This window comes from Oncorhynchus tshawytscha, linkage group LG15, assembly GCF_018296145.1.
Source record: "Oncorhynchus tshawytscha isolate Ot180627B linkage group LG15, Otsh_v2.0, whole genome shotgun sequence".
NCBI classification, from domain to species: Eukaryota; Metazoa; Chordata; class Actinopteri; order Salmoniformes; family Salmonidae; genus Oncorhynchus; species Oncorhynchus tshawytscha.
The window spans coordinates 31,155,619-31,182,289 of NC_056443.1; the positions used below are offsets into that span (position 1 = coordinate 31,155,619).

Consider the following 26,671-nt stretch of genomic DNA (forward strand, 5'->3'; position numbering starts at 1 on the left):
TGAAGCATGGAGGAGGAGGTTTGATGATGTGGGGGTGCTTTGCTGGTGACACTGTCAGGGATTTATTTAGAATTCAAGGCACACTTAACAAGCATGGCTACCACAGCATTCTGCAGCGATATGCCATCCCATCTGGTTTGTGTTTAGTGGGACTACCATTTGTTTTTCAACAGGACAATAACCCCAATCACACTTCCAGGCTGTGTAAAGGCTACACTTTTTTGCGAACTACAGGATTCCATATGTGTTATTTTATAGTTTTGATGTCTTCACTATTATTCTATTATTCTACAGAAAATAGTAAAAATAAAGAAAAAACCCTTGAATGAGTAGGTGTGTCCAAACTTTTGACTGGTACTGTATGTGATGGTGTAATTCAGGGGGTCATGTAGGTGGGCTGTAGTTATCTATCTGATGGTGTAATGCAGGGGGTCATACAGTAGGTCTGTAGTTATCTATGTGATGGTGTAATGCAGGGGGTCATGTAGGTGGTCTGTAGTTATCTATGTGATGGTGTAATGCAGGGGGTCATATAGTAGGTCTGTAGTTATCTATGTGATGGTGTAATGCAGGGGGTCATGTAGGTGGTCTGTAGTTATCTATGTGATGGTGTAATTCAGGGGGTCATACAGTAGGTCTGTAGTTATCTATCTGATGGTGTAATGCAGGGGCTCATACAGTAGGTCTGTAGTTATCTATGTAATGGTGTAATGCAGGGGGTCATGTAGGTGGTCTGTAGTTATCTATCTGATGGTGTAATGCAGGGGGTCATATAGTAGGTCTGTAGTTATCTATGTGATGGTGTAATGCAGGGGGTCATGTAGGTGGTCTGTAGTTATCTATGTGATGGTGTAATTCAGGGGCTCATACAGTAGGTCTGTAGTTATCTATGTGATGGTGTAATGCAGGGGCTCATACAGTAGGTCTGTAGTTATCTATATGATGGTGTAATGCAGGGGGTCATGTAGGTGGTCTGTAGTTATCTATCTGATGGTGTAATTCAGGGGGTCATACAGTAGGTCTGTAGTTATCTATCTGATGGTGTAATGCAGGGGCTCATACAGTAGGTCTGTAGTTATCTATCTGATGGTGTAATGCAGGGGGTCATACATTTTTATTTGTATTGAACACCCATAGTACCTTAATCAAAACAACATCCAGCTAACCAAGACAGTCCATGGAGGAAAACTTGATGCTTTTCTCAGTGGAGGGATGGACCTGTATTCATTAAGGGCCTCAGAGTATGAGCACTGATCTAGGATCAGTGTTACCTTTCAGATCATAATGAATAAGTTTAAAATGGAAAGATGGGAGCTGATCCTAGATCAGCACTCCTATTCTGAGACGTTGTTGAATACAGACCCAGGGTGTGTGTTAATATGATACAAAACAATCAGGAGCATTCACCCATAACTTCATAGACTCACACACTTCATTGTCACAGTCAACCAGTAATAGCATGCTTAGATATTTAGAGTTTACTTCACCAGAAGGTTATGCTATTGGACTTGGATAGGAACCACGTAATACAGTGAAACTCACTATCCCCATTGTTGTCTGTATGTCAACCATTTTATATATTTTCTAAGTACGACCATTACTGTGACACAATCACCCAGCGGAATGTGTTAGAATGATGGAAAGTGGAACATACATACTGTACATTGGAATGCTAGCCTGGGTTTCTAGCCCGAATGCTAGCCTGGGTTTCTAGCCCGAATGCTAGCCTGGGTTTCTAGCCCGAATGCTAGCCTGGGTTTCTAACCTGAATGCCAGCCTGGGTTTCTAGCCTGAATGCTAGCCTGGGTTTCTAGCCTGAATGCCAGCCTGGGTTTGTAGCCTGAATGCCAGCCTGGGTTTCTAGCCTGAATGCTAGCCTGGGTTTCTAGCCTGGTTTCTATCCTGGGTTTCTAGCCTGAATGCTAGCCTGGTTTTCTAGCCTGGTTTCTATCCTGGGTTTCTAGCCTGAATGCTAGCCTGGGTTTCTAGCCTGAATGCTAGCCTGGGTTTCTAGCCTGAATGCTAGCCTGGGTTTCTAGCCTGAATGCTAGCCTGGGTTTCTAGCCTGAATGCTAGCCTGGGTTTCTAGCCTGAATGCTAGCCTGGGTTTCACTCCTGTTTGGGATTTGACCAACTCCTTTTCCATCGCCTTTGCAAACAGTTTGTCTACAACCTATCTAAGTGTTTGTCAGTTAAAGTCATGTTTTATAATTTTCTTTGTGGGCTATGTATACTGTGTGACACTTAACTGTATAACGTTAGTTCATTGATGGCCTATAACCAAGACTAAAACCAAGATGACCCTTTTATATTGGTGGTGAAGTCATGCATGGCCAAGATCACGTCATCTTCAATCTTGGAACACCATATAATACCTCAAATCATGGCATAGTCATACAATCCCATTCACTAGGAGGACCCACACACCTTGATGGGGTGCTAATAGTGTATCAAGCCCGTTTTAATAGGATGTTCCAGTGAAGTAATGAGGTAGCCAGCGATTAGACCTGTGTAACCCCAGGAGTAATTACTTCAGTGGGCTAGTCTAAAACCAATCACCTCCTCACCCTCCCCTCCCTGAGGCTCACTGGATCTCATCTAGACTGTATCCCAGTCAGTACCGCAACCGTCCATTAAGCAACACGCACTCTGTGTGTGTGTGGTAGTCAGTGTGTGTATGTGTGGTAGTCAGCATGTGTGTATGTGTGGTAGTCAGCATGTGTGTGGTAGTCAGTGTATGTGTGTGTGTGTGGTAGTCAGCATATGTGTTGTAGTCAGCATGTGTGTGGTAGTCAGTGTGTGTGTGTGTGTGTGTGTGTGTGTGTGTGTTAGTCAGCATGTGTGTTGTAGTCAGCATGTGTGTTGTAGTCAGTGTGTGTGTGTGTGTGTGTGTGTGTGTGTAGTGTGTGTGTGTGTGTGGTAGTCATTATGTGTGTGGTAGTCAGTGTGTGTGTGTGTGGTAGTCAGTGTGTGTGTGTGTGTGGTAGTCAGCATGTGTGTGGTAGTCCGTGTGTGTGTGTGTGTGTGTGTGTGTGTGTGGTAGTCAGTGTGTGTGTGTGTGTGGTAGTCAGTGTGTGTGTGTGTGTGTGTGTGTGGTAGTCAGTGTGTGTGTGGTGGTAGTCAGTGTGTGTGTGTGTGTGTGTGGTAGTCAGTGTGTGTGTGGTAGTCAGTGTGTGTGTGTGGTAGTCAGTGTGTGTGTGTGTGGTAGTCAGTGTGTGTGTGTGTGGTAGTCAGTGTGTGTGTGTGTGTGTGTGGTAGTCAGTGTGTGTGTGTGTGGTAGTCAGTGTGTGTGTGTGTGGTAGTCAGTGTGTGTGTGTGTGTGTGGTAGTCAGTGTGTGTGTGTGTGGTAGTCAGTGTGTGTGTGTGTGGTAGTCAGTGTGTGTGTGTGTGTGTGTGTGTGGTAGTCAGTGTGTGTGTGTGGTAGTCAGTGTGTGTGTGTGGTAGTCAGTGTGTGTGTGTGTGTGTGTGTGTGTGTGTGGTAGTCAGTGTGTGTGTGTGTGTGTGTGTGTGTGTGTGTGTGTGTGGTAGTCAGTGTGTGTGTGTGTGTGTGGTAGTCAGTGTGTGTGTGTGTGTGTGTGTGTGTGTGTGTGTGTGTGTAGTCAGTGTGTGTGTGTGTGTGTGTGTGTGTGTTTGTGTGTGGTAGTCAGTGTGTGTGTGGTAGTCAGTGTGTGTGTGTGTGTGGTAGTCAGTGTGTGTATCCCCGTTAGGACTGTAACCGTCCATAAAGCGACACACATGGGGGTCGTTCTCTTCATGGCCTCCCTCCTACGGGAGACCTACTGTCACGCTCTGTCGTCTGAGATTAAACACCACCTGTCTGATAACTCACCCTGGCCCCACACACAAACAGCATAACGGGTGCAAATTAGTGAAGGACCTTGGTAAGTGCTATGCTCACCCATGAAAGAGATTCTGGAGTGACTGTTTTCATGTTCCCTGTAGGTGTACAGGCACTGACCGGGAAGAAATAGTACCCTCTGCTTCACACAAAGCAACCATTTAACTGTAACTAACACCGTTATGATTGATCTTGCATTAACCTTCTGTGGAGCTACGAAAACCCACATGGCACAATGTGATGGATACTTCTCAACCATGCTTGATTCAGAAGGATAGGATTTCTTATTGTTTAGTCAATACACATTTACAATGTCTCATCATTGTATGGGAAAAAATTGCTCATTGAGAGCAACGGCATGGAAGTGCTACACCCACATGAAAAAGTACTACTAAATTACTACTACACAAAACCTACTGGTTTTACTACTTGATTGCTATTGAGACGTAGTAAAAATAAGTGATTTATGTAGTAGTTTAAGTAGTAGTGAGTTATAAATTGGGACGTTTCACTAGTGGTGAACACTACATAGTCCCTATTCAAATCACTGCATACTGTAATTCTTCCTTGAGACTACTGAGCTTTTGGTATCTACTACTTAAAACCTACATGTTCATTTCTTGAATTACTACACAATACCGACACATTACTGCTTTATGCCTAGTAAATTCCTATTGAACTACTATACATTACTGCTGTACATAACGATATTTTAAATGCAACATCATACAAAACAGGAACCACTAACAGCACACAGACATGAAAAGAGAAACAATAAGGCCTGGGGAAGGAACCAAAGGCCGTGACATATATAGGGAACCAATCAGGGAAGTGATGGAGTCCAGGTGAGTCTGATGACGCGCAAGTGCGCGTAACGATGTTGACCGGTGTGCACCATAAGGAGCAGCTGGAGAGAGAGCACAAGTGACACTGTATGCCTCCTAAATCCCTATTAAAATACTACACACTACCTACACATTACCACTGTATGCCTACTAAATAGTATCCGTAAAACATCAGTCTCAACGTCAACAGTGAAGAGGCGACTCCGGGATGCTGGCCATCTAGGCAGAGTTGCAAAGAAAAATCCACATCTCAGACTGGCCAATAAAAATAAAAGATTAAGATGGGTTAAAGAACACAGACACTGGACAGAGGAACTCTGCCTAGAAGGCCAGCATCCTGGAGTCACCTCTTCACTGTTGACGTTGAGACTGGTGTTTTGCGGGTAATATTTAATTAAGCTGCCAGTTGAGGACTTGTGAGGCGTCTGTTTCTCAAACTAGACACTCTAATGTACTTGTCCTCTTGCTCAGTTGGGCAACTTCCGTGCTTCTATTCTCAAGGGGGGGTATTTTCCACAAACCTTCCCATCCATAACTCCTACTCATTCCAGCTCCCCCCTAAGGTTACCGCCCATCTCCCGTCCACTAAGGGACCCTCCCATCATCCCACCCCTAGTGGTCCGTGCCATTTCTCCACATCAAGGTAAAGTAGGAACTAAGGAAAGCCACGCTTCCCTTACACCTCTAATTGTGACAGATCTGTTTACGCCCAGCTACGCAAACATCTTAATCATAATCAAGGGAGAGGGGGGGCTTTCATGCTTTTCTCTGGGCCCAGGGAGACGGGAGGAAATTATGCGATCACACCGAGACATTTACCAGCTAATTAAGCCACAAAGTTATTCCACGCAGAAGGTTAGATGGAGGACACATGATAGAGACAAAACATCATGGCAGAAATTCTATGAGAAGTTTTTTCAATCAATCAAATGTGTTTATTAAGCCCTTTTTACATCAGCAGATGTTACAAAGTGCTTATCCAGAAACCCAGCCTAAAACCCCAAACAGCAAGCAATGCCAAAGAGTTCAAGGACATTTCCCAGAGACTTAATTCCTTGGAGGATGGGCTTGTGGTTGGGGTTGAGGGAGATAGGGAGGGAAATGTGATCCTTTGTCAATGTCTTACACTGGTTAATGCACTGCAGTAAGCACCATGCACAAGGTGAATCCGTTCTGTGTCTGTAGGAGACTGAGAGGCCCAATAAGGGAACGAAAGCCAACAAATATGAAGGATTTAATGAGAGGGAATCCATCTTTATTCGCACCACTGGGGATTTTCAAGAGACGGATTAACATTTAATGGTCCCGCCACTCGGGATGCAAAGCAAAACTTGCACGGTCCCGAATGGAGACAGAGAGGGCCTCTCACAAACACACACTTCAGTGGGACAATACACCCAGCTCACACACACACACACTGATGAACTCTGAAGTGATGACAGATGCAGATCTCTATTCCTCTATGTGTATGACAGTCACCAAAAGGACAAGATGGATGAATGTCTGGCTGTCATGAACATTCATCCATACTGGACAGAAAGAAACTCTACATGTCTAATGTATAGAATACACTCTCTTCTCTTGGGCCTTAGACAAAATGTTTGGGGGTTTATATTCTGGATTAGAACAGAAGCCTGCCCATTACATGGCTTTCTGGGACCAGGCTATAGGCAGGTAGACTCTACTTCAATGCCCTCTATTGACCATTAATGATATAGCACGTGGGGTTGTCTGTCAATCACAGACATGTATTTTTGTAACACCAAGCAACAGTATCTATTTGATATGTATAAAGACACGTGACAGCTCCTCTGTGATGTAACAACCTTGTTAGTCTCGTTGTATGAGAACGAAGGATTATGAAAGAACCTGGCCAATTGGAAACTTGCCACAAATAACCTGGCCAATCGGAAAACTTGGCATAAATAATCTGGCCAATAGGAAACTTATCTCGTATTTTCTATTTGCATGAGAATCCGTTAAGATCTTTATGAACAGTTAACTTAACTCTCTCTCTCTGTCTCTTTCGGGCTGCTCTCTGCCTCTTTCCCATCTCTCTGCATGACATCAGTCCGCTATTTCGGTGCTTCTCTTCTGTCACCGTTAACTGTACAGCAGTAGAAGAGAGCGGTCCCCAGCCAGGTCCCCAGGGCGCTACAGTCACAATGACTATTCATAAGGACTAGGCCCTTACCCTAGATAAAACGAGGGCGGAGGACAACAAACACTCATCTGTCTACCCACTTCAACTTTGGAGAGTTGTCTGGAAATAGATTAACGGGTACTGACGTCAGGGAGGTAGCAGAAGTGGGAAAACAGACAGATGAGCAGGGATGAGGTCACTGATTCATTTCAGGGGCTTACCGCTTTTGGAATAACCCAGTTCAAATCAAATCAAATTTTATTTGTCACATACACATGGTTAGCAGATGTTAATGCGAGTGTAGCGAAATGCTTGTGCTTCTAGTTCCGACAATGCAGTAATAACCAACAAGTAATCTAACTAACAATTCCAAAACTACTGTCTTATACACAGTGTAAGGGGATAAAGAATATGTACATAAGGATATATGAATGAGTGATGGTACAGAGCAGCATAGGCAAGATACAGTAGCTGATATCGAGTACAGTATATACATATGAGATGAGTATGTAAACAAAGTGGCATAGTTAAAGTGGCTAGTGATACATGTATTACATAAGGATGCAGTCGATGATATAGAGTATAGTATATACGTATGCATATGAGATGAATAATGTAGGGTATGTAAACATTATATAAGGTAGCATTCTTTAAAGTGGCTAGTGATATATTTACATCATTTCCCATCAATTCCCATTATTAAAGTGGCTGGAGTTGGGTCAGTGTCAGTGTCAGTGTGTTGGCAGCAGCCACTCAATGTTAGTGGTGGCTGTTTAACAGTCTGATGGCCTTGAGATAGAAGCTGTTTTTCAGTCTCTCGGTCCCAGCTTTGATGCACCTGTACTGACCTCGCCTTCTGGATGATAGCGGGGTGAACAGGCAGTGGCTCGGGTGGTTGATGTCCATGATGATCTTTATGGCCTTCCTGTAACATCGGGTGGTGTAGGTGTCCTGGAGGGCAGGTAGTTTGCCCCCGGTGATGCGTTGTGCAGACCTCACTACCCTCTGGAGAGCCTTATGGTTGAGGGCGGAGCAGTTGCCGTACCAGGCGGTGATACAGCCCGCCAGGATGCTCTCGATTGTGCATCTGTAGAAGTTTGTGAGTGCTTTTGGTGACAAGCCGAATTTCTTCAGCCTCCTGAGGTTGAAGAGGCGCTGCTGCGCCTTCTTCACGATGCTGTCTGTGTGAGTGGACCAATTCAGTTTGTCTGTGATGTGTATGCCGAGGAACTTAAAACTTTCTACCCTCTCCACTACTGTTCCATCGATGTGGATAGGGGGGTGTTCCCTCTGCTGTTTCCTGAAGTCCACAATCATCTCCTTAGTTTTGTTGACGTTGAGTGTGAGGTTATTTTCCTGACACCACACTCCGAGGGCCCTCACCTCCTCCCTGTAGGCCGTCTCGTCGTTGTTGGTAATCAAGCCTACCACTGTTGTGTCGTCCGCAAACTTGATGATTGAGTTTGAGGCGTGCGTGGCCACGCAGTCGTGGGTGAACAGGGAGTACAGGAGAGGGCTCAGAACGCACCCTTGTGGGGCCCCAGTGTTGAGGATCAGCGGGGAGGAGATGTTGTTGCCTACCCTCACCACCTGGGGGCGGCCCGTCAGGAAGTCCAGTACCCAGTTGCACAGGGCGGGGTCGAGACCCAGGGTCTCGAGCTTGATGACGAGCTTGGAGGGTACTATGGTGTTGAATGCCGAGCTGTAGTCGATGAACAGCATTCTCACATAGGTATTCCTCTTGTCCAGGTGGGTTAGGGCAGTGTGCAGTGTGGTTGAGATTGCATCGTCTGTGGACCTATTTGGGCGGTAAGCAAATTGGAGTGGGTCTAGGGTGTCAGGTAGGGTGGAGGTGATATGGTCCTTGACTAGTCTCTCAAAGCACTTCATGATGACGGATGTGAGTGCTACGGGGCGGTAGTTGTTTAGCTCAGTTACCTTAGCTTTCTTGGGAACAGGAACAATGGTGGCCCTCTTGAAGCATGTGGGAACAGCAGACTGGTATAGGGATTGATTGAATATGTCTGTAAACACACCGGCCAGCTGGTCTGCGCATGCTCTGGGCGCGGCTGGGGATGCCGTCTGGGCCTGCAGCCTTGCGAGGGTTAACACGTTTAAATGTCTTACTCACCTCGGCTGCAGTGAAGGAGAGACCGCATGTTTTCATTGCAGGCCGTGTCAGTGGCACTGTATTGTCCTCAAAGCGGGCAAAAAGTTATTTAGTCTGCCTGGGAGCAAGACATCCTGGTCCGTGACTAGGCTGGATTTCTTCCTGTAGTCCGTGATTGACTGTAGACCCTGCCACATGCCTCTTGTGTCTGAGCCGTTGAATTGAGATTCTACTTTGTCTCTGTACTGACGCTTAGCTTGTTTAATAGCCTTGCGGAGGGAATAGTTGCACTGTTTGTATTCAGTCATGTTACCAGACACCTTGGCCTGATTAAAAGCAGTGGTTCGCGCTTTCAGTTTCACACGAATGCTGCCATCAATCCACGGTTTCTGGTTAGGGAATGTTTTAATCGTTGCTATGGGAACGTCATCTTCAACGCACGTTCTAATGAACTCGCACACCGAATCAGCGTATTCGTCAATGTTGTTATCTGACGCAATACGAAACATCTCCCAGTCCACGTGATGGAAGCAGTCTTGGAGTGTGGAGTCAGCTTGGTCAGACCTGCGTTGAACAGACCTCAGCGTGGGAGCCTCTTGTTTTAGTTTCTGTCTGTAGGCAGGGATCAACAAAATGGAGTCAGTTCAGTTATGATGTGTATTACATTTCTTTCAACAACAAAACATTTCACATCATTTCAACCCCCCCAAAAAAATCAATATGATGACGTTGAATCAAAGTTGGAAAACTTATTGGATTTGCAAAAAGGCATCATCACAAAGGCATTTCGTCTTTTTCTCACCCAGCTTTTAACCTAAATCCGATCCAAATCCAATGACATTGTGACATTTGTTGTTGATTTCACTTTTGAATTCACATTCGTTGGAAACCACTTGACCCATTGGGTACTTAAAACACCTAAAATGGCTGAGTGTTGTTTTTTACCAACCCAATATGAATCAAAACTAGATGTTGAACTGACATCTGAGCACAGTAGGATAGCTTCCCGGTAAACCAACATGTCTTCAAAACATCATAGTCACAAAATGGTCTCCCTAAGAAATAGACTAGCACAGTAATGACAAGGTACAACCTACACATTTAGGGACAAAACAACTCATCTGTACAGGTGTTTAAGGGGTGCTTTTATACATTGTGTATGTTCTCCATAAACATGGGTGCCTCAAGGAAAGGTTCCTACCCCTGTCACACAATGTAATATATTGCATCAGTTACAATGATCTGTGCTGATCTTTCACCACATACACGAAGGAGATCATTTTGTCTTCATCTTTTATCTTTGTGATGAGGATGTGGGTGTCTGGGTGTCCCCGCTGCTAAACTCTCCCTCTCAGATCATGTTAGTGTTCAAGGAAAACACAGGTACAAGAAGAGTACAGTACATTGGTGAAGACATTTTAATGAGACGAAACTAAATCTATGTTCTAAGGCATCTTCCTCTTTCTTTTTGGCCCCAGTACATATTTAAAGAGCGGCAGTTGATCCTGGATTGTATGGCACAGGCAGTCCAATTCTGATATTTTGCCACTAATTGGTCTTCTGACCAAACAGATCAGATCTTTGGTTAGTTCTGTTTCGTATAACCTTCTCAGACAATGAAAGAATAATCCAGTCATTATCTGGATCAATGCCTTGGAATGCTCCTTCAGCTCATTGCTAATAGCTTAGCAAAATACCAGATTACTGAATGTCAATTTGCATTTTCCTCCTCTAATTCTATAATTAAAGGTCCAATGCAGCCTATTTTGATCTCAGTATCAAATCATTTCTGGGTAACAATTAAGTGCCTTACTGTGATTGTTTCCAGTTAAAATTGTTAAAAAAATAAACAAAAATAGCTTCTTAGCAAAGAGAAATTTCTCAAGCAAGAATTTAGCTAGGACGGTCTTGGAGTGGTCTGAGTAGGAAGATGTAAACTGAAAACTAGCTGTTATTGGCAGAGCAGATTGGAACTCTCTTTCTTATTGGTCTAACTAATTTACTGATGTCACCAGGGAGGCCAAAACCCCATCGTACCAAAACAGGCTGAAATTTCAGATGGTCTCTTCAAACAACTCTTACGCTTATACCTCATCGTGTGGAAATATATATAAAACACAGGAAAAAAATGTGAACTTTAATTGGTTGACACTGACACTGGGCCTTTTAATTGGTTGACACTGACACTGGGCCTTTAATTGGTTGACACTGACACTGGGCCTTTAATTGGTTGACACTGACACTGGGCCTTTAATTGGTTGACACTGACACTGGGCCTTTAATTGGTTGACACTGAGATTGTGTAAGACATGCTACTCTGAAGCCACAGACTGAACTGGGGTTCTAAGCTGACATATTAAATTTGGCCTTTAATACTCTAGTCTGTAGAAATGCATTGAATAACACATTCATCAATGACAAAGAAGACAGTAAATAAATAAATCATAAGGAATAAGATTTTGAAGTGTCTGTCCTATAAGTAGGAGATATAAGAAAGCTCAGGAAAAAAATATATTTTTTACACAGAAGTACTGTGACACTTATGCTGGTCGCTACAGTCGTTTTCATGAGAAGATCGGTTTTCGGGATGTGTTCTGGTTCGACAAACAGCGCTGTAGCTTTGCCACTTTCCAACGCAGATGTGGAAGTGCGATATAGATTGACGCACCAGTGCATCAATAGGCTCTAGGGTCTTTTAATGAGTAATCTGTAAGGGGCTCCGCGATTCTATCTGTCCCACTTTGTGCAAATTAATAATTTGGTGCTTCCCTTTCATTGGGCACACTTATCAAACATCTGTACAGGTGGAGCAGCGAGGAGCGAGTCGTGGTGGGAATCAATTGGCTCCTCCTCATCAGTTGTGGCAGAGAGAGAGAGAGAGAGAGAGAGAGAGAGAGAGAGAGAGAGACAGAGACAAAGACAGAGAGAGACAGAAACAGAGAGAGAAAGAGAGAGAGAAAGAGAGAGAGACAGAGAGAGATAAATACAAGGGGTAGATGTAAAGACTACTGATCATGATCTGCGGCCAATTTGTTCCCTCACGTGGCACACATCCTGTGATGGTTCTTACTTTTTCAGGTCCATTCTCTAACGAGCTGTGGGATAAAAGTAATCATGCCCGTCTGATCCACCAGGGAGATTCATTCGCTCGGAACACACACACTTACAAACATCATGAATCAGCATCATTTGTATGTATAGATAGAAAGAAATATCAATAGACAACAGGTCAAATGAAAGGAAGTGCAGCTATTTGCCATCTTTCCAGCTTCAGTTTGAAGTGATTGTGTTTGAGTTGTTGGCTAGATCCTCTGAACAACAATGTCCTGATGAGTGAGCACATTTTCTATGCCAGGTGAAATCGCGCCTCATTAGCTCATTGTTATAAATGTCACTAGAAAACAGCTTAAACAAATGCAAATGCAGCTACATTGTTGTTATTCTGGCTGCCCTGTTTGACTTGACTGTAAATTAGCCGTAGTTGGCTTGCTAACGAAGGGATAATAATGTTGCCAGCCGGTATGGCAAAGGAACATTTAGAACCAACAACTGTGTCGCGTCCATAGATACGGAACAAAGAGGCTTAACGACTGGATCGCGTCTCTGGCATCCAAAACGATAGAACGAACGACCAGCTGGCTTGGGTAGCAACCCTAGATTTGTGTCGGGACTATATCTTGTGGAAGGATGAAAAAGTATGAATAAATTAATCAAAATAACCTTTTTAATTCAAATATGTAAATCATTCTTTGAATATGTTGGTACCTTGTTGTATAAAAGTAATAATGCCCTCGAAGGTGGTGTTTGGAGGATAACAACACACATGCCAACGATAGTGCCAATCAGATATCCTCCAAACAGAAGCTTCTCGGGCATTATCACTTAAGTGGAAATGTCTAGGAGCAACAATGGCTCAGCCGTGAAGTGGTAGGCCACACAAACTCACAGAACGGGATTGCCGAATGCTGAAGCTCGTAGCGAGTAAAAGTTGTCTGTCCTCGGTTACAACTCTCGCTACCGAGTTCCAAACTGCCTCTGGAAGCAACGGTGGCACAAGAACGTTTCATCGGGAGCTTCATAAAATGGGTTTCCATGGCCAAGCAGCCGCACCCAAGCCTAAAATCACGATGCGCAATGCCAAGCATCGGCTGGAGTGGTGTAGAGCTCGCCGCCATTGGACTCTGGAGCAGTGGAAGCACGTTCTCTGGAGTGATTAATCACGCTTCACATCTGGCTGTCCGACAAACAAATCTGGGTTTGGCGGATGCCAAGAGAATCCCACCTGCCCCAATGCATAATGGCAACTGTAAAGTTTGGTGGAGGATGAATAATGGTCTGGGGCTGTTTTTCATGGTTCAGGCTAGGCCCTTTAATTCCAGTGAAGGAACATCTTAACGCTACAGCATACAATGACATTCTAGATTATTCTTTGCTTCCAACTTTGTGGCAACAGTTTGGGGAAGGCCCTTTCCTGTTTCAGCATGACAATTCCCCCATGCACAAAGCGAGGTCCATACAGAAATGGTTGGTCAAGATCGGTGTGGAAGAACTTGACTGGCCTGCACATAGCCCTGACCTCATCACTATCAAACACCTTTGGGATGAATCGGAAAGCCCACTGCGAGCCAGGTCAAATCCAACGTCAGTGCTCGACCTCACTAATACTCTTTTGGCTGAATGGAAGCAAGTCCCCGCAGAAATGTTCCAACATCTAGTGGAAAGCCTTCCCAGAAGAGTGTAGACTGTTATAGCAGCAATGTTCCAACATCTAGTGGAAAGCCTTCCCAGAAGAGTGGAGGCTGTTATAGCAGCAAAGGGGGGGACCAACTCCATATTAACGCCAATGACTTTGGAATGAGATGTTGGACGAGCAGGTGTCCACATACTTTTGGCTATGTAACGTGTACCCACTATACATTTTCTTCAGATAGACATTCAAAAAGTCATTGAAATAACATTTTATAAGCCCTCACAATATTTTTGTGTAAATTATCAACACAAATATTCACCCATGTCACCAAAACATTATAATTTAGTTTGATTTAGAACATATCGAATGGACTATACAGCAGGGATGTGGTTAATTCAATTTAAAATCCCGGTCAATTCAGAAAGTAAATATAATTCCAATTCAAAATTAATTGAAAAGCATTGAAAAAAATGTAAATTAGAACTTCAGTGTGCTTCCTGAATTGACTGTTATTGAAATGGAATTGACCCCAACCCTGCTGTACAGCTTCACCTCATTCACAAAGAGAGAGAGAGAGTGTTATAAGGACAAGGCTATGGGATTTTTCTTCAAAGGTTGTTCAATCCCCTCGCCCACTCTCCTCTCCTACATTCTGTTTGACATGCCGCCCGTCTGGCATATAATGAATGAAATGAGGGCATGCACGAATACTGCAAGGGTAAAACCACATTATCCACAGTGTTTCTGAGCTGCCTTTTCCATTTGACAAGCACCAGGACGAATGGCCTATCTTGACAGCCAGACACACTCTGAAGGCCACTTGTCATAACCCTGGTTTTTGTGCATCAGACGGACAATACAATTTGAGCCTGCTGCTGAGAAAATGTCTCTCTCCATGCTGCTCCTGTGAAGCTTTGAGGTTTTTCAATTGAGATGAACATTGCCTGAAGGGGGTTTCAGACTAGTTGTATAAAATGTGTGATGGCAAGCTTCCATGGTTTGTTAAATGTAACGAGACGTAGAGTTGTGTGAAATGTAACCTCGGACAATTCCCTGTGAATAGAACATGGCCATCCAAATTGAAGAGGAAAGGGTGGCGACATATTCGTATGAGGAATTAAAAACAATGTTTCACACGGATTATCTCATCATAGCATCAAGTCAACAAACTGACCATCCTTACGCATTGTTGTTACTCACCTGTTACATTATGGGGATAAAAATTGTCCGACTTGCACCTACAAGTTGACTACTTGAACTTTACAACGACCATAACCAAGTTTCATTAACGGTCCGTATGCGAGTAAAGTCATACCGTATCAAAAAGAATCAGGACAGCTGTGATGGAAACAGGAAGTTTTGGTACAATTTTTTAAATGCAGACAGATTATTTTTTTGTTCGACATGGTAGGATCTTTTTTGTGTTGGTAAAATGAATTATTCTAGAACTGGCGGCGGAAACACCGTTACGAATAAAAATGTACAGTACAAGTCAAAAGTTTGGACACAACTACTCATTCAAGGGTTTTTCTTTATTTTTACTATTTTTTCTACAATGTAGAATAATAGTGAAGACATCAAAACTATGAAATAGTACATATGGAATCATAAAGTAACCAAAAAAGTGTTAAACAAATCAAAGTATATTTTATATTTGAGATTCTTCAAAGTAGCCACCATTTGCCTTGTTTACAACTTTGCACACTCTTGGCATTCTCTCAACCAGCTTGATGATTTAGTCACCTGGAATGCATTTCAATAAACCTCTACAGGATCTTTTTGTCCCCCACGGGACGGTTAAGCTAACGTAGGCTAATGTGATTAGCATGATGTTGAAAGTAACAAGAAAATTTCCCAGGACATAGACATATCAGATATTGCCAGAACGCTTAAATTCTTGTTACTCTAACTTGCACTGTCCAATTTACAGTAGCTATTACAGTGAAATAATAACATGCTATTGTTTGAGGAGAGTGCACAGTTATGAACTTGAAAAGTTATCAATAAACCAATTAGGCACATTTGGGCAGTCTTTTGAACAGAAATGCAATGGTTTATTGGGTCAGTCTAAAACGTTGCACATACACTGCTTCCATCTAGTGGCCAAAATCTAAATTGCGTCTGGGCTGGAATAATGCATTATGGCCTTTCTCATCTCAAATACATTATGGCCTTTCTCTCAAAGTTGATGGTACAAAAGAAATACAAAAAAAACGCATGTTTTTTTCTTTGTATTATCTTTTACCAGCTCTAATGTGTTACATTCTCCTACATTCATTTCACAATTCCACAAACGTCAGAGTGTTTCCTTTCAAATGGTATAAAGAATATGCATATCCGTGCTTCAGGTCCTGAGAAACAGGCAGTTAGATTTGTGTATGTTATTTTAGGCTAAAACATTTTTAAAGGGGCAGATCCTAAGTAGCCACCCTTTACCTTAATGACAGCTTTGCACACTCTCAACCAGCTTTATGAGGTAGTCACCTGGAATGCATTTCAATTAACTGGTGTGGCTTGTTAAAAGTTCATTTGTGGAATGTCTTTCCTTCTTAATGTGTTTGAGCCAATTAGTTGTGTTGTGACAAGGTATACAGAAGATAGCCCTATTTGGTAAAAGACAAAGTCCATATTATGGCAAGAACACCTCAAATAAGCAAAGAGAAATTACAATCCATCATTAATTTAAGACATGAAGGTCAGTCAATCTGGAACATTTCAAGAACTTTGAAAGTTTCTTCAAGTGCAGTCGCAAAAAACATCAAGCGCTATGATGAAACTGTCTCTCATGAGGACCGCCACAGGAAAGGAAGACCCAGAGTTACCTCTGCTGCAGAGGATAAGTTCATTATAGTTACCAGCCTCAGAAATTGCAGACCAAATAAATGCTTCACAGAGTTCAAGTAACAGACATCTCAACATCTCAACTGTTCAGAAGAGACTATGTGAATCAGGCCTTCATGGTCAAATTGCTACAAAGAAACCACTACCAAAGGACACCAATAAGAAGAAGAGACTTGCTTGGGCCAAGAAACACAAGCAATGGACATTAGACTGGTGGAAATCTGTCCTTTGGTCTGATGAGTCCAAATTTTAGATTTTTGGTTCCAACCACCGTGTCTTTGTAAGACGCAGAGTAAGATGATCTCTGCATGTGTGGTTCCCACCGTGAAGCATGGAGGGGGAGGTGTGATGGTGTGGGGGTGCTTTGCTGCTGACATTGTCAGTGATTTACTTAGAATTCAAGGCACCAGCATGGCAACCACAGCATTCTGCATTGATAAACCATCCCATCTGGTATGCGCTTAGTGGGACTATCATTTATTTTTCAACAGGATAATGACCAAACACACATCCAGGCTGTGTAAGGGCTATTTGACCAAGAAGGAGAGTGATGGAGTGCTGCATCAGATCACCTGACCTCAAACCAATTTAGATAGTTTGAGATGATTTGGACCGCAGAGTGAAGGAAAAGCAGCTAACAAGTGCTCAGCATATGTGGGAACTCCTTCAAGACTGTTGGAAAAGCATACCAGGTGAAGCTGGTTGAGAGAATGCAAAGAGTGTGCAAAGCTGTCATCAAGGCAAAGAGGAACTTTGAGGAATCTAAAATATACTTGGATTTGTTTACTTTTTTGTTTACTAGATGATTCCATGTGTTATTTCATAGTTTTGATGTCTTCACTATTATTCTACAATGTAGAAAATCGTAAAAATACATTTAAAAAAACTAAAATATATATATTTTTAAGTGTTTTAAGTGTGTCAACTTTTGGTACTGTATATAATATCCATCATCTCGAAGTAAACTTGGAGTCACACGATGATATGGTGTGTGGTCCTCCCACTACCACTCAGGAAACCATGCTGTTTATTAGGCTACAGATAAAATAACAGGGTGGTGAAAGTGCATCTTGATGCTCGTTTCCAATAAATATCTAGGGTCTTATTCTAGTGTTTGACAAATACAAATATTCTTGCTCTCATGCTATCCATCAGTGGAGGCTCCTGAGGGGAGGATGGCTTATATACACTGAACAAAAATGTCAAAGATTTTACTGAGTTACAGTTCATATAAGGAAATCACTCAATTGAAATAAATCAAATAAATGATAAATATATTATAAATAAATTAAAGGATAATAACCAAATCAATTCATTAGGCCCTAATCTATGAATTTCATCTGACTGGGAATGCAGATATGCATCTGTTGGTCACAGATACCTTCAAAACAAAGGTAGGGGTGAGGCTCAGAAAACCAGTCAGTATCTGGTGTGACCACCATTTGCCTCAAGCAGCGTGACACATCTTCTTCACATGGAGTTGATCAGGCTGTTGATTGTGGGCTGTAGAATGTTGTCCCAATACCTCTTCAATGGCTGTGAGAAGTTGCTGGATATTGGCAGGAACTGGAACATGCTGTCAAACCTGTCGTTTCAGAGCATCCCAAACATGCTCAATGGGTGACATGTCTGAGTATGCAGGCCATGGAAGAATTGGGACATTTTCATCTTCCAGGAATTGTGTACAGATCCTTGCAACATGCATTATAATGCTGAAACATGAGGTGATGGCAGCAGATGAATAGCAGGACAATGGGCCTCACGATCTCGTCACGGTATCTCTGTGTGTTCAAATTGCCATCGATAAAATGCAATTGTGTTTGTTGTTCGTAGTTTATGCCTAAACATAACTCAACCACCACCATGGGGCACTCGGTTCACAATGTTGACATCAGGAAACCGCTCGCCAACAGAATGCAATCTGCCCGGTACAGTTGAAACTCGGATTCATCCTTGAAAAGCACACTAGAAGGTGAGCATTCGCCCACTGAAGTCGGTTACGACGCCGACCTGCAGTCAGGTCAAGACCCTGATGAGGACGATGAGGTTCCTTGAGACTTTCTGACAGTTTGTGCAGAAATTCTTTGGTTAGGCAAACCCACAGTTTCATCAGCTGTCCGGGTGACTGATCTTAGATGATCCCGCAGGTCAAGAAACCGGATGTGGATGTCCTGGGCTGGCATGGTTACATGTGGTCTTGTAAGGCCGGTTAGACATACTGACAAATTCTCTAAAACGACGTTGGGTGGACATTTCTGCAGTCAGTATGCAAAATGCATGCTCCCGCAAAACTTGAGACATCTATGGTATTGTGTTTTGTGACAAAACTGCACATTTTAGAGTGGCCTTTTATTGTCCCCAGCACAAGGTGCACCTATGTAATCTTCATGCTGTTGAATCAGCTTTTTAATATGCCACACCTGTCAGGTGGATGGATTATCTTAGCAAAGGACAAATGCTCAATAACAGGGATGAAAAAAATGTGTGCACTACGTAATCACGCAGTGATTTTATCCACAACAAGTCCGTTTGGTTTGTATTGTAATTTGAACTGCTATATTAAAATGTTAATAATTAAATATATATTTAAATAATTTCACATATTTTCTTAATGCAGTTATTTTTACATTTGGATGAAAATCTGTTGACTGTTGGATGGAAACCTAGCATGTGATCAAAGGTCAGGAAATGGACGTTTCAACTGTGGCCAAAGATTATGGATATACTGACAAGATGCATGTATCTTCACGGTGTCTGTCTAACTCCCGCCTATATTTTCTTTAGATTGGTGGGATACATCTCTTTATTGTAATATTTTTGAATATTTTATGAGGGTTGTTGACGTCACCGCAAGTATTCAATGGAGAGAGACGCTATGTTACTAGCCTCATATCATAAATATGCATAGCTATCTCAAGACTCCGATAAAGTAGTTTTTTTTTATTGCCGATGTCACGTGTCCTACCTATATCAGAACGCTTAAGCATTACGAAACATATATTAGATCAAATAAATCTCACTTAGAAAATAAGCCATACTTTTGTTTCTTGATTCGACACCTTCATTGATCTCCATATAAAAACACATTGCTTTGTTGGCGATAAAAATGTTTTTTTTAAACGTCACCTGCTGGAGGGAGATAGGGTTTCCGCCGAGTTAGGCCACTCTCGTCCACTCTGCCGACTTCAATTTCCTGCAGTTGCTCTTCACCAGCTGCAACTTGCACCCATCGCCTGCATTGTGGGAGGCACAATTTGCCAAACAATCATTAGTGGGGGGGTTTTACCCACGCGAACTGGACTGAAGATGTAACTGAAACAGGAAGTAACTTTGCCGCGATTCATATAGTGAATATGTACAATTGAATGTGATATTTAAGGCTCCGTCCCCCAATTGACAGTACAACATATACACATATAACTCGTTTATGGGTGTGTGATATGTGGGTTGGAGACATGTTTATTTCGACATTACAAAGAATAACGTTTATAAGCAATGGCAACACTACTATGTTGCACTGAGCCCTGCAGTTAGAAAACCACATTAGTGTCCCACTTTCGGCTGTAGCAGATGCACGTCCTCGACTTCACTCCTCGGCTTTCGTCTGCAGTCGGTTGCTTCAGCCTCAAAGGCTCTGCGTGGTCAATCCAATATCTAAAGTGGGTGGCCATACAGCATTTACTGCGATATACGGCCTCTGCAGTTAGGGCATGTAATACTTCCTGCGCTTCGCTGAGCAGAGATGTTGTGAAGGAAGTGAGTTTGTGATTGATTATACTGGACCTCCAGCCCCCACCTACCATCAAATAAAATAACACGTTATTTGTCAAATGCGCCGAATACAACGGGTGTAGTAGACCTTACCGTGAAATGCTTACTTACAAACCCTTAACCAACAATGCAGTTCAAGAAATAGAGTTAAGAAAATATTTTCTAAATAAACTAAAGTATAAAATAACAATGTGGGTATCGGTACTGAGTCAATGTGTGGGGGTACAGGTTAGTCGGGGTAATTTGTACATGTAGGTAGGGGTAAAGTGACTATGCATAGATAATAAACAGCAAGTAGCAGCAGTGTAAAAACAAGTGGCCATTTGATTAATTGTTCAGCAGTCTTATGGCTTGGTAGTATTTTGTATTTATTATGATCCCCATTAGTTTATAATTTTTTTAAAAATATTACAATAGATTCACAGATTTCACAACACACTGTGCCCTCAGGCCCCTACTCCACCACTACCACATATCTACAGTACTGTATCCATGTGTATGTATAGCGCGTATGTTATCGTGTGTCTGTGTATGCACATGTCTGTGCCAATGTTTGTGTTGCTTCACAGTCCCCGCTGTTCCATAAGGTGTTTTTTTAACCTGTTTGTTAAATCTAATTTTACTGCTTGCGTCAGTTACTTGATGTGGAATAGAGTTCCATGTAGTCATGGCTCTATGTAGTACTGTGTGTCTCCCATTGTCTGTTCTGGACTTGGGGACTGTGAAGAGACCTCTTGTGGCATGTCTTGTGGGGTATGCATGGGTGTGTGAGCTGTGTGTTAGTAGTTTAGACAGACAGCTCAGTGCATTCAACATAAATAAAAGTAGTGATGAAGTCAATCTCTCCTCCACTTTCAGCCAGGAGAGATTGACATGCATATTATTAATATAAGCTCTCTGTGTACATCCAAGGGCCAGCCATGCTGCCCTGTTCTGAGCCAATTGCAATTTTCCTAAGTCCTTTTTTTGTGGCACCTGACCACACGACTGAACAGTAGTGTGACAAAACTGGAGCCTGTAGGATCTGCCTTGTTGATAGTGTTGTTAAGGCTGAGCATCGCTTTATTAAAAAAGTTATACTGCTGCGCATTAACATCTGCACTGTTAAGGAGCCTTTTGGACCTAGACTTGGCGATCCGATACCGCTTGTCGTGCGCTAGCAGAGAGAACAGTCTATGACTTGGGTGGCTGGAGTCTGACAATTTTTTAGGACTTCCTCTGACACCGCCTAGTATATAGGTCCTGGATGAAAGTAAGCTTGGCCCCAGTGATGTACTGGGCCGTACGCACTACCCTCTGTGTAGCACTTTACGGTCAGATGCCGAGCAGTTGCCATACCAGGCCGTGATGCAATCGGTCTAGATGGTGCAGCTGGAGAACTTTTTGAGGATCTGGGGAGGAGGAAAAAGTGTTGTCATACCCTCTTCATGACTGTATTGGTGTGTTTGGACCATGATAGTTTGTTGGTGATGTGGACAGAGATGGGTTTGGTGATGATTTAACACTTAAAAAGTTACAAAGGAGAGATAACCTTCAGTTTACAAAAGGCACAAATTCTGTCCTTGGTCACGTGCCCAGTTTTCGACCTTTATCATCACCTCAACCAAACTACAGGAAGACGTCATACTCTATAACATCATTGATTGGACGCGACGACTAGGTGGATCTCTTTCTGATTGGTGATTGGCTCAACCTCCTGCCACTGGGGTACTCTGCTCCTTCAGCGTGTGTTATCAGTGAAAATGGCGAGCTGGTGTGTACGAGCTGTAAAACAGAGTTACTCTGTTGTAGCATCTTCTTCAATAATAAGGTAATACATTACGAGAGTACATGTTAATACGGTTGTTCAGAGCATTGTCTGTAACGTTGTGCCATCACCCTTGGCCGGGTGCTAACGAGTTGGGTAACGTTAGCTTGCTAACTAACGACCTGTCATATAACGTTAGTTATTGTACTGCTTTCGTAATGAGAGTTCAATAGCACATTTCTGATAGCAGAATCCCATTTAATTCAATTTCTATGCGCCTTGTTCAAAGCTGTTAGCCTATCAACTAATCCAATGCGAACTAGCTAACTGCAGTACCGCAGGTTTTAATGTTAAGCTATTTTGGGTGTAGTTTGGTGACACACCATAGCAAAGGCTATCTGGGCCAAGGAGAGATTGCAGTCAGAGAGACTCTAATGTGTGTAACGTTACCGTAGATCATTACCTAGCCTCTTCGCTCCGGGAGACCTGTACACATCCGCGTCACCGAAGGCAAATCTGAAATGCTTTATCTGTCGGTACGGGCCAAATGTGAACTGTGGTAAAAAAAATAATAATAATAACTGTTGAAATCCACATTTTTCCGACGTACACTTCCTAGTCAGCAATATTCTGTAATTGCCACACGAGATTACCACGTGTTCCCAGATGGCAGCGCTATTTTATGGAGATTAGGCTATATGGTGTGAAATCCGTAAACTCCGGGAAATTTTCATGTCAACGTTTCTTTTCACACATTGTATGGCCCGCACCGAAAGGTAAACCATTCTTGATTACATATTTTCTTTAGATGACTTGGGAAAAGTTGATCTGAAATAGGTCAACCCAGAGGGCTTGTAAATATGTCTTCTGGGTATGGGATGTAGCCTTCAGCAACGGGATACCAGAGGCTAACCATTAACATGGTATTACCATGTTAATAAAACAAATTTAAAAAACATGTACCATATACAAATTAAGTAATCATGTTTGGATACCAGTACAGTGCACTAAAGTGACCAATGCATTAACAGCTAAACCTATGTTGTGTATCTAACCCATTTCTCTGTCTCTCTCTGCTCTGTTAGGGCATCCCCACGGCTCCTATGCACAGCAGCCCAGCAGAAAAGCGGCCAGGGGTCGGAGGAGGACCAGCATGCTGAGCAGAGCGCAGCAGAGAAGGGCCTTGCTGAGGAGAAGGGCCAGCTGGAGGACCAGCTCAAAGAGGTCACGGTGAGTCTGGCTCCAGGGTGCAGTTTCCAAATCAATCAACCAAATGTATTTATAAAGCCCTTCTTACATCAGCTGATATCTCAAAGTGCTGTACAGAAACCCAGCCTAAAACCCCAACCAGCAAGCAATGCAGGTGTAGAAGCACTGTGGCTAGGAGAAACTCCCTAGAAAGGCTAAAACCTAGGAAGAAACCTAGAGGAACCAGGCTACGAGGGGTGGCCAGTCCTCTTCTGGCTGTGCCGGGTTGAGATAATAACAGAACATGGCCAAGATGTTAAAATGTCCATAGGTACAGATCTAGGATCATCCTCCCCTCACCCAATCCTAACCTTAACCATTACAAGGGGGAAGAAAAAAAACTGACTCAAGATCAGCGTCTAGGGCAGGGTTGGGTAAACTTTTTGGCTTTTTCTGGCTTCCGTTTTAAGCGGGCATTGTGTCAACAAGCAGTGCGGCTTGGCTGGGTAGTGTTTTGGCTCTTGAATTTCGCCTCTTCTGAGTCCGTACGGGAGTTGCAGCGATGGGACAAGCCTGTAACTACCAGTGGGATACCATGAAATTGGGGAGAAAACGGTCTTTATTTTTGTAAATATTTTTTATAGCTCTCGGGGGCGCACTTTGCTGTCCCCCTCCCCTTGGTCTAGGGGCAACTTTACACTAGTCCTAGGTCGCCACACCAGTCACTATAAGTCTGTTCCAATATCCAAGCTAGAATACTACCTAGAATGAAACCAGTGTGTTAGGCATGGTTTCCTAGTGGTATACTAGTGTGGAATAGTATCTTGGTTAACCTCACCCTGTCTGAATCTCACAAGTCAGAAGAGTTTTGAGAACAGGATTGTCTCTTGGCCTCAGCTTTTCTGTCTGTGTCTACAGGACAAGTACAAGCGGGCCCTGGCAGACACAGAGAACCTGAGGACGAGGAGTCAAAAGATGGTGGAAGACTCAAAGTTGTATGGTAATCTAACATTTGCATATTTATTTGATTCTCACCAGTGAGACAGACATACTTATAGGTTGTTTTTAAAACCATCCTTTTGGTTCATTGATGTCAAGCAATATAAAGTTAATCTGGAGGTACAGTGAGCTCTGAATGTATTGGGACAGTGCCATTTATTGTTGTTCTGGCTCTGTACTCCAGCACTTTGGATTTGAAGTGATACAATGACAGATGTTAAAGTGCAGACTCGGCTTTAATTTGAGGGTATTTTCATCCATGTTGGGGGAACCGGTTAGAAATGACAGCACTTGTTGTACGTAGTCCGCCCATTTTAGGGAACAAATTTACTTATGTGTATTAAAGTAGCAAAAAATGTAGTATTTGGTCCCATATTTCCAGCACACAATGACTACATCAAACTTGTGACTCTACAAATTTGTTGTATGCATTTGCAGTTTGTTTTTGTTTGTTTCAGATTATTTTGTGGCCAATAGAAATTAATGGTAAATAATGTATTGTAACTTTGGAGTCACTAAATGAGAATAGAATGTTTCTAAACACCTTTACATTAACGATGCTGCCATGATTATGGATAATCTTGAACTATGTAGAAATATTGCTGTCATTTCTAAACGGTTCATCCGATATGAATAAAAATACCCTCAAATTGAAAGCTGACAGTGTGCGCTTTAATCTCTGTCATTGTGTAATTTCAAATCCAAAGGGCTTGAGGACAGAGCCGAAACAACAACAACATGTGTCACTCTCCCAATACTTTTGGAACTGCATATTCAATGATGTTGTTCATTCTATGTTTTCTAAAAGAATACTAACTCATCTCTCCTTTATTTTCACACATTTCAGGAATCCAAAGGTTGTGCAAAGACCTGCTGGAGGTGGCGGACATCTTGGAGAAGGCGACGGAGAGCGTGCCCAGTGAGGAGGTGTCCTCTCAGAAGAACCCCCACCTGAAGAACCTGTACGACGGCCTGGTGATGACAGATAAACAGATGCAGAAGGTGTTCGCCAAGCACGGCCTGGTCAAGCTTAACCCAGACGGAGGGCAGAAGTTCGACCCCTATGAGCACGAGGCTCTATTTCACGCCCCTGTGGAGGGTAAAGAGCCCGGCACGGTCGCCGTAGTAACCAAGGTGGGCTACAAACTCCACGGGCGCACCCTCCGGCCGGCATTGGTGGGCGTGGCCAAAGCCCCTTGATTTAAAAAAAAGGTTCAGTATGACCGTGATGTCATTGTTTTTGCCTGGGTGACAGATCACCTTGGCTACTGCAGGCTGGTCAAAGCGCCCCACCCAACCCAACTCCCCAACCACCTAACGTTGCCTCAAAGAGGCGGGAATCCAACTTGAACTAATATTATTACCATGGACGACATCACAGCCTGTTTTGACTTTGCATACCGATTCTCCACCCTTCTCCCGAAGTGTGCACTTGCTCACTCCCTGTCATGAATTAAAAAGCATTGGATTGGCTGGAGGGAGTTTACGGCATTGTTAAATCCATGACAGGAAGTGTGCAAGTGCATACTTTGCGGGGAAGGATGTCGAATTGGGACACAGCCCATGTATCTGCCAGGCGCAATTATGTTTGAGCAGAAGCAACACTTGTGATGGCACGTACAGCACAGAACCAGTTTGACAAGTCATTTCTGTCCTATTTCAGTCATCAGGATCAGATTCCTGTCCAGTCATTGTAATTGTTATGGATGGGAGAATGTAATGTACCTCATTATTATATACCAAACTGCTGTCATTGTTTTCATTGGACAAACATAGTACTTTCAAGTAATTTAATTGGAATATATTTTCTTTTCCCTGTAAGTAATGCCAGGTGCGCTAGATTAAGGTTGGAGTGAAAACCTACAGGTCGGTAGCTCTTTAGGAACAGGGTTGGAGTGAAAACCTACAGGAGGGTCTCTCTCCAGGAACAGGGTTGGAGTGAAAACCTACAGGATGGTAGCTCTCCAGGAACAGGGTTGGAGTTTAAACCTACAGGTCGGTAGCTCTCCAGGAACAGGGTTGGAGTTTAAACCTACAGGTCGGTAGCTCTCCAGGAACAGGGTTGGAGTGTGAACCTACAGGACAGTAGCTCTCCGGGAACAGGGTTGGGGTGTGAACCTACAGGACAGTAGCTCTCCGGGAACAGGGTTGGAGTGTGAACCTACAGGACAGTAGCTCTCCGGGAACAGGGTTGGGGTGTGAACCTACAGGTCGGTAGCTCTCCAGGAACAGGGTTGGGGTGTGAACCTACAGGTCGGTAGCTCTCCGGGAACAGGGTTGGAGTTTAAACCTACAGGTCGGTAGCTCTCCAGGAACAGGGTTGGAGTGTGAACCTACAGGACAGTAGCTCTCCGGGAACAGGGTTGGAGTGTGAACCTACAGGACAGTAGCTCTCCGGGAACAGGGTTGGGGTGTGAACCTACAGGTCGGTAGCTCTCCAGGAACAGGGTTGGAGAGCCCTGATGTAGTCTGTTTCATTTTCAGAAATAGTCTGGACAG

At 43.2% G+C, this 26,671-nt stretch overlaps 1 protein-coding gene across 1 annotated transcript; it reads left to right on the forward strand.

Annotated features, from left to right (window-relative positions):
* The first annotated feature begins 21,907 nt into the window (after positions 1 to 21,907).
* On the forward strand, positions 21,908 to 25,916 carry LOC112214819 (grpE protein homolog 1, mitochondrial). The gene is made up of 4 exons (XM_024373850.2): positions 21,908 to 22,048; positions 23,071 to 23,215; positions 24,092 to 24,173; positions 25,020 to 25,916. The coding sequence occupies exons 1-4, from the start codon at positions 21,981 to 21,983 to the stop codon at positions 25,370 to 25,372; spliced, it is 648 nt and encodes a 215-aa protein (XP_024229618.1). The 5' UTR covers positions 21,908 to 21,980; the 3' UTR covers positions 25,373 to 25,916.
* The last annotated feature ends 755 nt before the right edge of the window (positions 25,917 to 26,671 follow it).

Coding starts and splice junctions, on each gene's coding strand:
- LOC112214819 (XM_024373850.2), top strand. CDS start 21,981: ATGGCGAGCTGGTGTGTACGAGCTGTAAAACAGAGTTACTCTGTTGTA. Junction 23,216..24,091: donor ACCAGCTCAAAGAGGTCACG/GTGAGTCTGGCT, acceptor CTGTGTCTACAG/GACAAGTACAAGCGGGCCCT. Junction 24,174..25,019: donor GGAAGACTCAAAGTTGTATG/GTAATCTAACAT, acceptor CACACATTTCAG/GAATCCAAAGGTTGTGCAAA.